A 13190-nucleotide genomic window follows, 5' to 3' on the forward strand; every position below is an offset into this window, starting at 1 on the left:
TTAATAAATTTATATTAGTTTAGTGTAAAAAAGTATAAACTCTGGTGCCCTGAGATCTAATCTCTAGTAATTATCAGAATGACCTTAGACATTGTGACTCTTCCCTCATGTAAAACCAGGGGACTGGACTGGTAGTCTGTAAGCATTCTTTCAACCGTAACAGGGGGAATCATGTGATAGTTCTGCTCAATGAGATGACACACAGACAGTAAAATGCAGTGTAGCGGTTTAGAGTCAGGACTCCGGAATCACACTGCCTGGACTCAGTTCTAGCCAGATCACTTACTAGCTGAGGCACTAGTAAGGCAAATTACTTCTCTGTGACTTAGTTTTCTCATTTGTAAAATGGGGATAATAATAATACCTATTGTATAAGGCTTATTATGAGGATAAGATGAGAAATGTAAAGTACTTAAAACAGTGCTGGACATACAGTTAACAGTCCCCCCCAATATACCTACTCCAGAATCAGGTAGAGTGTCTAGCACGTTGTAGGGGCTCCCGTGAGGGGACACTTAGCTGTCTTGAAAGTGGAAAGGGGGGCTGGCGAGCCTAGGCGAGGCAGGACTGAGGGCAGGGAGGCCAGAGAGGTGAAGAGCATTTTCGTCATAATGAAGAGTAAACGACAATGCCCTAGGGTGGGAGGGATGGGGCAGGAACCACACAAGATGCAGCTTCTACAGGTGAGGCAAGAATCATATCCCAAGATCCTGAAAAGCAGGGAAGGACCCTTAGTATCTCTCTCTGAGTACAAAGAGAAGGAAGGAAATGGCACAATCAGATTTGTTTCTGAACTGTTGCTGTGTGGGGGAGAGACCAGAACTGCTGAAGACAGTTTGGCCACAAAATGAATAAAGGCCAATGCTCACAACAAACTCCTCTAAGCCAGTTCTTAAAAGTTACCTGCATTATTTAACTTCTCTCACAATGCGGGAGACCTGGGTTCGATCCCTGAGTTGGGAAGATATCCTGGAGACGGGAAAGGTTACCCACTCCAGTATTCTGGCCTGGAGAATTCCATGGACTGTATAATGCATGGGTTTGCAAAGAGTTGGACACGACTGAGTGACTTTCATTTTCACAGTGTTTATAAGAGGGACTGTATATTCTTCAAAATTAATAAAGGAAACACAGTATAGAATATGAGAGGACAAAAATAGTTATACAGTATTAAATGTAATTACATCTTTGTTGTGCTAACAGCCTTCATCATGTAACTTTGCATATCAAAATCTAAACTGGCACAGTATGTGCTTGTTTCTTAAAGTGGATGTTACATAAAATGAGTCATTTAGCTATGGCCACTACAGTCTCACTCATTTATATAATCCAGAAAACACTAACTTACCACATGACCACAATGTTACCTCTTGTATTTAATCAATCAGAATCAGAGGTAAATTAATCACCAAATCTAGTAGAAAGTTTTCACTCACACGGCCTTATCCCACTCAAAGCCTGTAAACATACCTGATGTGCCCCCAGTCGACGCCTTCAAAAAAAGGATGACTTTTTATTTCTTCTACTCCACTATTCCCAATTCTATTTTCAGAATCAATACAAAACCTAGAAAATGGGAACACAGAAATTATAATATGCAGACTACATCTCAAGTACTCTGCATTATTTCCAACATTTCATCTTTTTTGCTGTTTACTGAAGTTAACTCTATTGTGAGAAATGTGAGGAAAAACAGAAATCATCTATAACTGCACTATTCAGACATAACTATTGCAAACAGTTGGAGGCTACTTCCTTCCAGTCTTTTACTATAATTTCAAAAATATGGTGTTGATAAGGAGTTTCCATTATTTTTTTTTTCACTTAATATACTGAGAACATTTCCCAAAGTCATTTAACTATTTTTCTATACATTTGTTTTCTAAAGTTTACACATGGAAACACTACAATTTACTTAGCTACTTCACCATTGCCAGTTAGATGATTTTCAACCTTTCATTACTAAAAACAGTATCAAGATAACATAATATATCCTAAATCTTTACACACATCTGATTATCTGCATATGCAAAATTCCTAGAAGTAGAATTGCTGGGTCAAAGGTCAAAGACAGTTTGAAGATTTTTTTTTATAAGATTGTCCCAATTCATATTCCTTCTAGGAATCCACAATAGAACCTAAACACTTCATCTTAGTTGAGAAAAAGAATGAATCTTTTGCTTAGAAAAGGTTTCATACATAGACTTTTTTTTTAATTGGGGGCTAATTACTTTACAATATTGTGGTGGCTTTTGCCATACATTCACATGAATCAGCCATGGGTGTACATGTGTCCCCATCCTGAAGCCCCCTCCCACCTCCCTCCCCATCACATCCCTCAGGGTCATCCCAGTGCACCAGCCCTGAGCACCCTGTCTCATTCATTGAACCTGGACTGGCAATCTATTTCACATATGATAATATACATGTTTCAATGCTATTTTCTCAAATCATCCCACCCTCACCTCCTCCCACTGAGTCTAAAAGTCTGTTCTTTACATCTGTGTCTCTTTTGCTGTCTCACATAGAGGGTCATCATTACCATCTTTCTAAATTTCATATATATGCATTAATATACTGTATTGGTGTTTTTCTTACATAGACTTTTGTGATATGAACTGCTACTAAGAATTTATTTTCCCTTTCTCTTTAGGGGATAAAGTCATTGTAATCCAACAGGAGTGACCTCTGAAATAATATAAGACTTCTTCCCTCTTAACTCTTTTTTTTTCCCCTGAATATTACCTTTTAAGAATCTGCATTAAAAAAAAACAAAATGCCTTTTCTTTACTGAGTTCTTAAACTGTATAGATCAGTGAGTCTTTTTATTCCCACAAAACTGAAATAGGCAATTTAATCTTTTAGGTCCCTGTGAGGCCTTAAGATACCATAACCTCTTTAAGAGATTTAACTACTAACCTAAGAATTAAGTCCTTGGCTTTCTCAGATATAGGCACCTCTGGAGGAAATACCAGAGTTTCTTTCCAGTTCATCACTTTCCTGTATGTTTCTTGAGGTGTTTCAGAGCAGAAAGGTGGATATCCTAAGTATCACAGGAAATAAGGTTTCATTAGCCTTTATGATCAAATTTGCTGCACCTACTATCTACATATCACAAAAAACAAAACAGCCCTGAGCGCTCTACTTAACAATAAAAAAATACCAACATTCATCCATTTATAATAAAATGGCTTATAAAGTCAACAAAATAAAGGATTTAAAGCATTGCCCCTCTTTCACCTAAAAGGTCACGCAGATACAATTTAGATACCTAGGAATTCTGGTTAAATGCCTCCTTCCTGACACAGGATCCCTAGAGAGCTCACTAATATTTATCATTGTGTATTTAACATTGGGGGATGAAGAAATCAGCTTAAAGAGTTCAGATATTTTAGCCCATAATATCTACAGTATGTTCAATCAGTGGTGCTCTGATTTACATGGTATGTACATAAATGAATAATAAAACATACCTATTAGCATTTCATACATAATTACTCCCAAAGACCACCAGTCACACAATTTGTTGTAGCCAGTCTGCATGAATACTTCTGGAGCAATGTAATCTGGTGTCCCAACTGTAGAATATGCCTGCAAAGGAACAGCTTGTCAAACCAGTGTTCTCTCTCTCTCTATATATATATAGTGTATATATATATATATAGTATATATATATATTTTTGAAAGATCTGAGTATGGCTCACTACTGGAAAAACTAAAATATACAGAAGCTAATTTTGAATCGAATATGTGTTTTGCAGGTTTATCATGTATAAGGCTTTAGTGAAAGGCATGGAGTCAGATAATATGTTAAGACATGATTTCTGTCCCTAAAGAGCTCAACTAAGTTATTTATGTATTCAGTACTAAATCCATTCCAAAAAAGAATAAAAAGGTTGTGTTCAGTCAGCCTGGCTTCTGTACTCAATACTTGCTCTCAGGCAAGTTATTCAGCTTTTTTGAGCCTCAACTTCTGCTTACATAAAACTGGACTAATAATTCCTGCCCTAACAGAGTAGGTACGAGGATGAAAAAAGCAAAGGAACGTGTCTGTAAACCACAGCCTCCCATATAAAGATCAGGTATTTTCATTATAAACTCATTTCCAGGGCACTGCTTATCTATTAGAAAGCAATGCAGTTTTTCATTCTTAATTCATATAAAATCTTACAAAAACTTTCCTTAAGGCAGCAATTTTCTATTACAGGTAGTACTCTAGGGGCCATTTGAAAATGTGTAACAGCAGATTTTAACATTTCTATGATCTGGGGAAGGACATGATTGGCATTTAGTGGCGGGGAATATAGGCTCTAAAGGAATTTCCTGCCCCAAACACCAAGAGTCCGCTCTATTTCTTCACTAGAAAACACTGATGTAAGTCATGATGATGGTCACAAGAATATTAAAATCTGCACATGAGTAATGATTGTGAATATTCTGTAATTAGGGGGTACAGAATTTCCACCATAGTTTTAGGCAGTATTCATATTTCCCTTTAAAAGTAGGAAATGCTAATGCTAAGTCACTTCAGTCATGTCCGACTCTGTGTGACCCCATAGACGGCAGCCCATCAGGCTCCCCCGTCCCTGGGATTCTCCAGGCAAGAACACTGGAGTGGGTTGTCATTTCCTTCTCCAATGCATGATAGTGAAAAGTGAAAGTGAAGTCTCTCAGTCGTGTCCGACCCTCAGCGACCCCATGGACTGCAGCCTACCAGGCTCCTCCGTCCATGGGATCTTCCAGGCAAGAGTACTGGAGTGGGGTGCCATTGCCTTCTCCGAAAGTAGGAAATACTGCAATTCTTTTCTCAGTTGTAAAATCTGATCTACAAGTGACACATTTAAAAGTAGAAATAATATTCTGTCATTAATGCATAGCTCAAAACATTTAAAAAATATTTTTGAAAACTTTAAAACACCAAAATGTTTTACAAGCACAAAAAGTTTACTTGGGCTAATGAGAGAATGAGCTCAATAATGCAAAGGTCATTTTATTTGCTTTGAGAGGGTACCAGACTCTTGCCTTTCAGTCTGTTTACCTTCCTGAGGGACTGCTGAGTAAGTTTCTCTTCATCCCTTGGCAGAATTTAACAAATATTTATAGATATCTGTTGATATGTACCAGGCATTGTATAAGAAGTTAGGAAATTAAAGTCAAAAGGCACATTTGTAACCTTGACAAATGTTCACAGGATAAAAGGAAAGAGGAAAAGGGACAAATGATTCTAATATTTGCTAAGTAATAGAGGAGAAAGCTTGTAGGGTTAAAAACAGACAGTGCTGTTGGGCATTAAAGGAGTCATTCAATAAAGTCTGCTTTTCAATTCCATTTTATTGTAACACTGTTAACATGACAACAATTTGTGGTAAAGTCTGCTTTTCAATTCTATTTTATTGTAACACTCTTAACATGACAACAAACTTTGTTTACTTTGTCTATGAAGTTCTTAGAAACACACAATAACCTTACTTATGCTGACTAATATTTGTTGTATCAGGACAGGTAGGGAAAATGGAAACATGAATATCACTCAGCATTTACCTCAATTTACACTCATCTCCCAGGTGGTGCTAGCAGTAAAGAAACCCGCCTGCCAATGCAAGTAGACATAAAAGACACAGGTTCAATCCCTGGGTTGGGAAGATCCCCTGGAGGAGGGTATGGCAACCCACTCCAGTACTGGAGAATCCCATGGACAGAGGAGCCTGGCAGGCTACAGTCTATATGGTCGCACAGAGCCAGACAAGACTGAAGTGACCTAGCACACACACACACTCATCTCGGTGAGTTTTATAGAAAGTGCTAGCACTGGTAAACAGACAAACGCATAACTATAGATATGCTTGATAAAATACTCTGAAGTGAAATCATAAAATATAAAAGTGGCATTTTCCTTTATAGGCATGGAAATGTTACAGAAAAATTAAGAAAACTATATGATCTCAGAACAAGCTCTATCACTGCTAGGAAGTAAGAACTAATTATTGTGAAACTCTAAATTGTAAAACAAATACCAAATGAGGTTTTAGGACCAGGGCCCAAAATTCTTTCTTCCAAATCTGGCTACTTACCAGTTGTCTCCTATTCTTCTTCCATGTTTCTGCTTTCCTCTTTGAGTTCATGTTCTGGAATGCTAATTTCAATGAGACAGAATTGTAATTATGAGGGAAAAACTCTTACCAAAAAACAAATTCACATACATGCATTGAAAACACACCAGTTTAAGGGTTGAGGAGAAGGAGAGAAGCTTCAGTTCTCAACAGTCCTGGATTAAACCAGCTGGGCTACTTTAACTCGAAAAAAAATCCAACTTACAGAAGTCACTTGGTGGGTTGTGGGTAAGATTTCTATAGAATTCAGTCCTATGAGCCTTCTTTAATCCCGTGCACAAACCAAAATCAGATAATTTTACATGACCCTAAGGAAAAAAAAGGAAAAAACTCATAAAATCATTAGAGACAAAAGGCTTATTTAAAACTCTTCTTCTAAATGCAATCATAAAAATTCTTAGCTTAGAACTCCTACAGGTGAAATGCAAACTTATCAATATTTGATGTTGATTATTTTAAGAAGGAGAAAATGGAAGATGATAAAAATACAGCCAATTTTCCCTTGATGTCATTTCACTTCAAGGGCTCTCTCCTACTGTACCAGTTTATGAAATAATGTAGGTTACCCGTCATATAAATTGCAGTTGCCCATTTCCAATCACAAAATCACCTCTTTTACAGCATAAAACATCAGTGACCTAGTAATTCACCAGTTTATTCACATGCCTTGGCATCTAACAAAAGGTTGTCTGGTTTAATATCCCGATGGATGAAACCCAACTGGTGGATTGCATCTATTGCCAGAACAGTCTCTGAAATGTAGAACTGTGTTTCCTCTTCTGTCAAAGTATCCTTCTTCATTAGCAATGTCATCATGTCACCTAAGTAAATGAGAGTAAGTACCCTGTATTAGTAACGCCTCAAAAGGGGGAATGTTTTGTAAAAGATGTCTTTGTAATATACAACATGAGCCTCATTTCTGCATTTTATGATCCACCCAGAGTTCTTCCAACCATCTCTAGGGCCAAATAAAAAAAGCTCATTAAGGAGAAGTTTCATGACATGTAATGGTTTTAAGGTAGAAAATATGTGAAATCAAATCACAGCAGAACTGATAATGATATATAGTATCTACCATTCAACATCCAGAAATAAGTTGCTGAGGAAAATATATCAAACCGGGAAAATGAATGCATGTAAGCACATCTGGAAATGGGATATATTCTTTCAAATTCAAGTTTCAAAAGCACTCAGCACTCTTTGGGCCAACAAAGATAGGTCATTATTCCACCAAAAGGGTCACTTCTAGATGTTCTTGTTCCCAAGAAATTTTCCTCTTTTACAAGGGACAAAGAAGAAACACTATGGTAAATTTACAACTCAAAATTGACAACTGTTAATATTTTTTCATGATGCTTCAAGTCTTTAAAAAAAAATACCACGCAAATACTTTATCCTCTGTTTCCATTCTATTCCTTCCCCTTTTTGTTGAGTTGCCATTATCATGGATTTGCTTTGGTGTGTATTCTTCCAGCTTATTTTTGAAATGTTTTCAGATGCATATATATTAATCTATGAATTTAGAGTCTTTTTTATGGTTTTTAAAATGGCATAAGTGATATCAACTGTACATATAATTCCACAGCTTGCTTTATCTCTGTTGATTTCTGAGATCTTACTGTTGAAACAAATACAGCTCCTGACTTTTAACTACTGTAAAACATTTAATGACATAAGTATGCCATGTTTTACTTATCCATTCTTCTACTGATGGACAGTCATCTTGCATCTAGGGTTTCACTCTTCGACGCTGCTGCCATGAGGCCTCTTGTGCACGTGTGGGGAAGAATCCCTGACTGTAGGACACATGCCTTTTTAACTTTCCTGGCATCTCTGAACTGCTCTCCCTAAGAGTCAGAGATTCCTCTGCACAGATGAGGGGCCAGGTTTCCCCCACAGCCTCATCAGACTATTAATGTTTCTACCAATCAGATGGTTGAGTGAGAAATGGAATCTCATTCTTGTTTTAATTTGCATTTCCCTGAATATGAGTAAAGCTGAACACTTTCTCATCTATTCGTAGACCAACCAGAGTTCTATTCCTTACACTGCCTATCATTTGCCCACTGGGTTGTCTGTTTTCTTCTTTGGTGACTTGTTCTCAACTCTAGACTTGCAAAGATCTAAAAAATTATATACAGTAAACAGAATAATAATATTTAAAATGTGCCAGCTTTATCATTTCTTCAAAACAATCTGATTTGTGGTTCAAATTAGTATTATTATGGGAAGAATGATTAGAAAATTATGACTGTGTAAAACCTCAGAGCCAGAGGTATAAAATATCCCTAGCTTATTGATTTATATAATCAATAAAATCATAGATATAAAGATGTGTTTGTGTTGGCCTGTCATTACTATTACGTTTGCTTTTACCTCCAGGGAGAAATTCCATGATTAGATAAAGGTTCCTCTTGTCTTGAAAACTGTAAAACATCTTCACCACCCAGGCACCATCTGCTTCTACCAAAATATCTCTTTCTGCTCGGATATGGGCCACCTGGATGAATGTATTTTGAAAAAATAATTGTAACACGTTACACATTTTTCAAGCTTACTTCTTAACAATCACCATATTCTCATTAAATATGGAGAAGTTCAGGAAACAGTTTATTTTAGCTGATATCTTTAGGTCTGAAAAGGTGGAATCACAGAGGGAAGCTGAGACTTTTGAGGTAGAAAAATGATTAGTCTAAAGATTTTCTAACCAGAATCTCCACCTAACCAAGGATCTTGGCTTCGTCAAATAAATTTAGGGTCCTGGTCTGACTTTTATTAAAAGTTAAGTAGTTAGCAATGCCCTATAGATTGGTATGACAAAGTCAGAGTCCTCAACAATTTTTTAATTGTTACCAGTCCAACAAAGGGCCTGACTTGGCCTTTAACTATTAGGGTGCTTTAAGAAGTTGAAACATTTATAATAATTTTATATTATTTTGTTATAATAAACCTTTATAATATCCATAAACATGATCTACAGCAAATTCTTATATAACTTTTTGGGATTTTGCTATGACTTGTCAGACACATAATTATTACAGTTACTATTAAATGAACATTTTGGAGACTGAAAAACTTTATGAAATGAGTGATTTGTGGGGTTGGTACAGTTAATTTTCAGATGTTTTCCCACTGATACATCTATACATTCTTTCTTCAAATTTAATTAACAATAGAATAATTTGATTTTATGCTTTTGCTATTTTCACTGTGTGCCATTATGAACTCTGGCCTAAAGCACATGAGGATACAGATTTTGTAAACCTTTTCTTGATAACAAAATATGATCTGCTTAAAATAACTGAGGTTACTGTATTATGGTCTGATACAGTAAATGCTCTAAGATCAAAATCAAAGCACAAGAATAAACATTAAAAACTTGTTTTCTGGCATCAAAAAACTTAAAATTTCTTTGGACCTGTTTCATAAAGTGAAAAATTATATTGAAATTCCTACCTACCACCTTGTACAAAACATTTTGAGATGGTAAAGGAAAAAAAACTCTGGTGCTGCCTCTGGTGTTGTCAAGATAAACAACTACATCATTAACTGGGCTTGATTAATCATTTTTAAGTATCTTAAAGCCAGATTACAGGCATGTTTTCAAAATGCACCTAGGTTTCTAAAGTAAAGGAAGTGTCATGCACAGTAATCTGGAACCACAACAGTGGGGAGATATGGTAGTCGCTTCAGTTGTGTCCAACTCTTTGCAACCCCAAGGACTGTAGCCTGCCAGGCTCTTCTGTTCATGGCATTCTCCAGGCAAGAATACTGGAGTGGGTTGCCATTTCCTTCTCCAGGGGATCTTCCCAAGCCAGGGACTGAACCTGGGTTTCACGCATTGCGGGCTGATATTTTATTGTCTGAGCCACCAGGAAAGTGGGGAGATAAGTTGCTATTTAACTTTGCAGAGTCGTTAGCATTCAAGTAAATGTGATAAAAACTTAAAATAATAATATATTAGAATTAAGTGGGAAAAACATTTTCTAAAATGAAATTCAATGGTGACAAAAGCAGATTAATTTATATAGGGGAAAAAAACAACCCCAAAGTGCAAAACAGACTTGATGTTGGACTACAGTGAAGATTCTCCTGCAAAAATTCTAGACCAGGGCTGTCCAATAGAAATAAATGCAAACCACGCATGTCATTTTAAGTTTTCTAGTAGCCACACAAAAGATAAAAAGAAATGGGTGGAATTATTTTTAACAATACAGTTTTTGTAACCCCTATATGTCCAAATGTTATCATTTCAGCATGTAATCAACATAAAAATTATTGAGCTATTTATTTATACTCTTTTTTTGAGGAGGGGGGACACTAAGCCTTCAAAATTTGGTAGGGCATTTTCCTTTTCACAGCATATCTCGGTTCAGACTAGCTACACTCAAGTGCCCAGCAGCCACATGTGGCCAGTTACCTAAAGACTACGGGCTGGAACTCACTTCTGCCTGTAGTCTTTCCTCTAAAACTCAATCCAGGACTAATCCCATATGGCTTAGTTAGAAGTTTCCTGTTTAGCTCCTAATCTCGGAGGCTCTACATCTTGACCCAGATATTTATTTCCATCATTATCTGTAATTCTCGAACACATCTCAATATCTGACCTCCCTTGCCCTCTAACCTTTTCCTTTCAGCCTGTGTTCAACAAAACCCCTGCCACCGCATCTCTGGACGTTCCTGTCACCTTCTCATCCTGAAAGCAGGCTGTCTGCAGAGAGTCCTGTCTCCCTGGAGAGTGAGTGGTCAGGAATGACCTGCTTTCCCCCGTCTTTTCTACATTAGAAAACGACACCATCAAGCATCCCATTCCAAGGTACAACTCTGGGAATTATCCTTGATTCTTCCCTCTTTTCTCACTATCCTTGCCCCTCGTCTCCCTCCTAATATAGAGTACGGCTCAGAAAATCCTGCTGGCTCTTCCATGAGATCATACACTTCACCTGTGACTTTTCTTCCACTTTACTGTTGTAACCCTGTACTGTTGTACAGGGCTTCCCAGGTGGTGCTAGGGGTAAAACCTGCCTGCCAATGCAGCAGACATAAGAGACTCAGGTTCCATCCCTGGATGGGGAAGATCCCTTGGAGGGAATGCAACCCACTTCCGTATTCTTGCCTGGAGAATCCCATGGACAGAGGAACCTGGTGGGCCACAGTCCATAGGGTTACAGAGTCGGACACAACTGAAGCAACTGAGCACGCATGCTCTGTTGTGTAAGCCACAATCACATCCTGGCTGCCACTGCTACACAGTCTCTCAAGTGTTCTCCCTGCTCCAACTCTTGTTTGTCCTGCCTGCAAGCCATCTTTGTCAAGCATCCAACAGACATATCAATTCTCGTTTAAGCAAAATAGCGTCTTCCCACTGCATCTGGAGTAGGACCCACACACCATTTCTTGACCGTCAAAGCTCTGTGTGATCTGCTCCCTGCCTCCCTCTCCCACCACTCTTCCTTTCCCTGAATTCTAGCCACAGTGGCTTCTTTCCGTCTCTAAACAGACCAAGATTCTTTTTGTTGCAGAGCCTCTGGATCTTCGTTCTACCTGATCATAGGTCTCACTCTTTCTCGTCAATATTCTCTTTGCAGAGAACCTTCCCTCATCTAATTCTTTCTCCTAAAGCCAGGTCATCTGCATCACTTTATCCTTTGGTAAAATTTGTCTTCATAGTACTCAGCAGACATGACTATTTCAAACAGCTGTCTGCTCATTTTCCCTACAACTGTCAGTGAACAAGATTCAGGTTTCACCTGTTAATCACTGTATTCCCAGAACCTAGAATAGTATTTGACACATCATAGGCACCTAATAAATACTTGTTGAATGAATGGAACAGAAATAAAGTGTAATAATGCAATGAAAATTCAATTGGGCCATATTTAAATGAAAAATCAGGATCGTACTGTTATGATAACAAAGTTAGTTTAAGTGGAACTAACAGTGCAGTTCCGGAGAAGGTGATGGCACCCACTCCAGGACTCTTGCCTGGAAAATCCCATGGACGGAGGAGCCTGGTAGGCTGCAGTCCATGGGGTCGCGAAGAGTCGGACACGACTAAGCGACTTCACTTTCACTTTTTACTTTCATGCATTGGAGAAGGAAATGGCAACCTACTCCAGTATTCTTGCCTGGAGAATCCCAGGGACGGGGGAGCCTGGTGGGCTGCTGTCTATGGGGTCGCACAGAGTCAGACACAACTGAAGCGACTTAGCAGCAGCAGCAGCAACAGTGCAGTTCAGCTTTAGGTCCAGGGAGGTACCATCTCCCTCTGCACCCTCACACTGTTGAGTCTTTCACTAGCATATATATATATTCACTCAGGGTTCTAACAATGTCCACTCAGGTGGATGCCTAAAATAATATAACAACAACAACAATCGATGTCTTCAGATTCATGGTCACTCCAAAATTCCACCAAGTCACAAGAAAGAGGGAGAGAGCTCAGGAGTACAAAATTGGAGAGGTTACAGATTTTGAGAGTTAGAGTGTTAGTCGTTCAGTCGTCTCTGACTCTGTAACCCATGGATTGTAGCCTGCCAGGCTCCTCTGTCCATGGAATTCTCCAGGGAGTGGGTAGCCATTCCCTTCTCCAGGGGATCTTTTTAACTCAAGTATCAAACCTAGGTCTCCGGCATTGCAGGCACATCTTTTACCATCCAAGCCACAAGAGGGGCCCTTTACAGATTTTTAAATATGTGTAATAAAATCAGGGACTGAGGGTGCTGAGTACTGTCCTTTATTCTTACTGAAGTCAGAGAAGAAGGTATTTTGCCGTGAAATGAAGGTTCGTGTCCTCCCTGAAAATTCCTATGGTGATGCACTAAACCCCCTGTGACTGGATTTGGAGACAGGGTCCTCTAAGGAAGTAGGTTTAGTGACATCATAAGAAGAGACTCCAGGGAGTCACTCTCTACCCTCTGCACACACCAAGGAAAGGTTATGTAGGCACTTGGTGAGAAGGTTGCTGTGTGCAAGCCAGGAATAGAGGTCTCACCAGCAGTGAAACCCTGCCTTGTTCCTGGACTTCCAGCCTCCAGAGCTATGAGAAAAGAAATTTCTGCTCTTTAAGTCACCCAGTCT

General features: G+C 38.5%; 1 protein-coding gene across 1 annotated transcript in view; it reads right to left on the minus strand.

Annotated features, from left to right (window-relative positions):
* Nucleotides 1–13190, minus strand: part of STK38L (serine/threonine kinase 38 like) — an 82511-nt gene that overhangs the window by 4657 nt on the left and 64664 nt on the right. Inside the window, exons 7-13 of the mRNA XM_061417564.1 lie at nt 8487–8610; nt 6777–6931; nt 6316–6418; nt 6072–6133; nt 3474–3591; nt 2920–3043; nt 1471–1566 (exon numbers count right to left, since the gene is read on the minus strand). Coding sequence (XP_061273548.1) covers nt 1471–1566; nt 2920–3043; nt 3474–3591; nt 6072–6133; nt 6316–6418; nt 6777–6931; nt 8487–8610 — 782 coding nt within the window. The remainder of the gene's footprint in view (nt 1–1470; nt 1567–2919; nt 3044–3473; nt 3592–6071; nt 6134–6315; nt 6419–6776; nt 6932–8486; nt 8611–13190) is intronic.

The sequence above is a fragment of the Bos javanicus genome, chromosome 5, assembly GCF_032452875.1.
Source record: "Bos javanicus breed banteng chromosome 5, ARS-OSU_banteng_1.0, whole genome shotgun sequence".
NCBI lineage: Eukaryota > Metazoa > Chordata > Mammalia > Artiodactyla > Bovidae > Bos > Bos javanicus.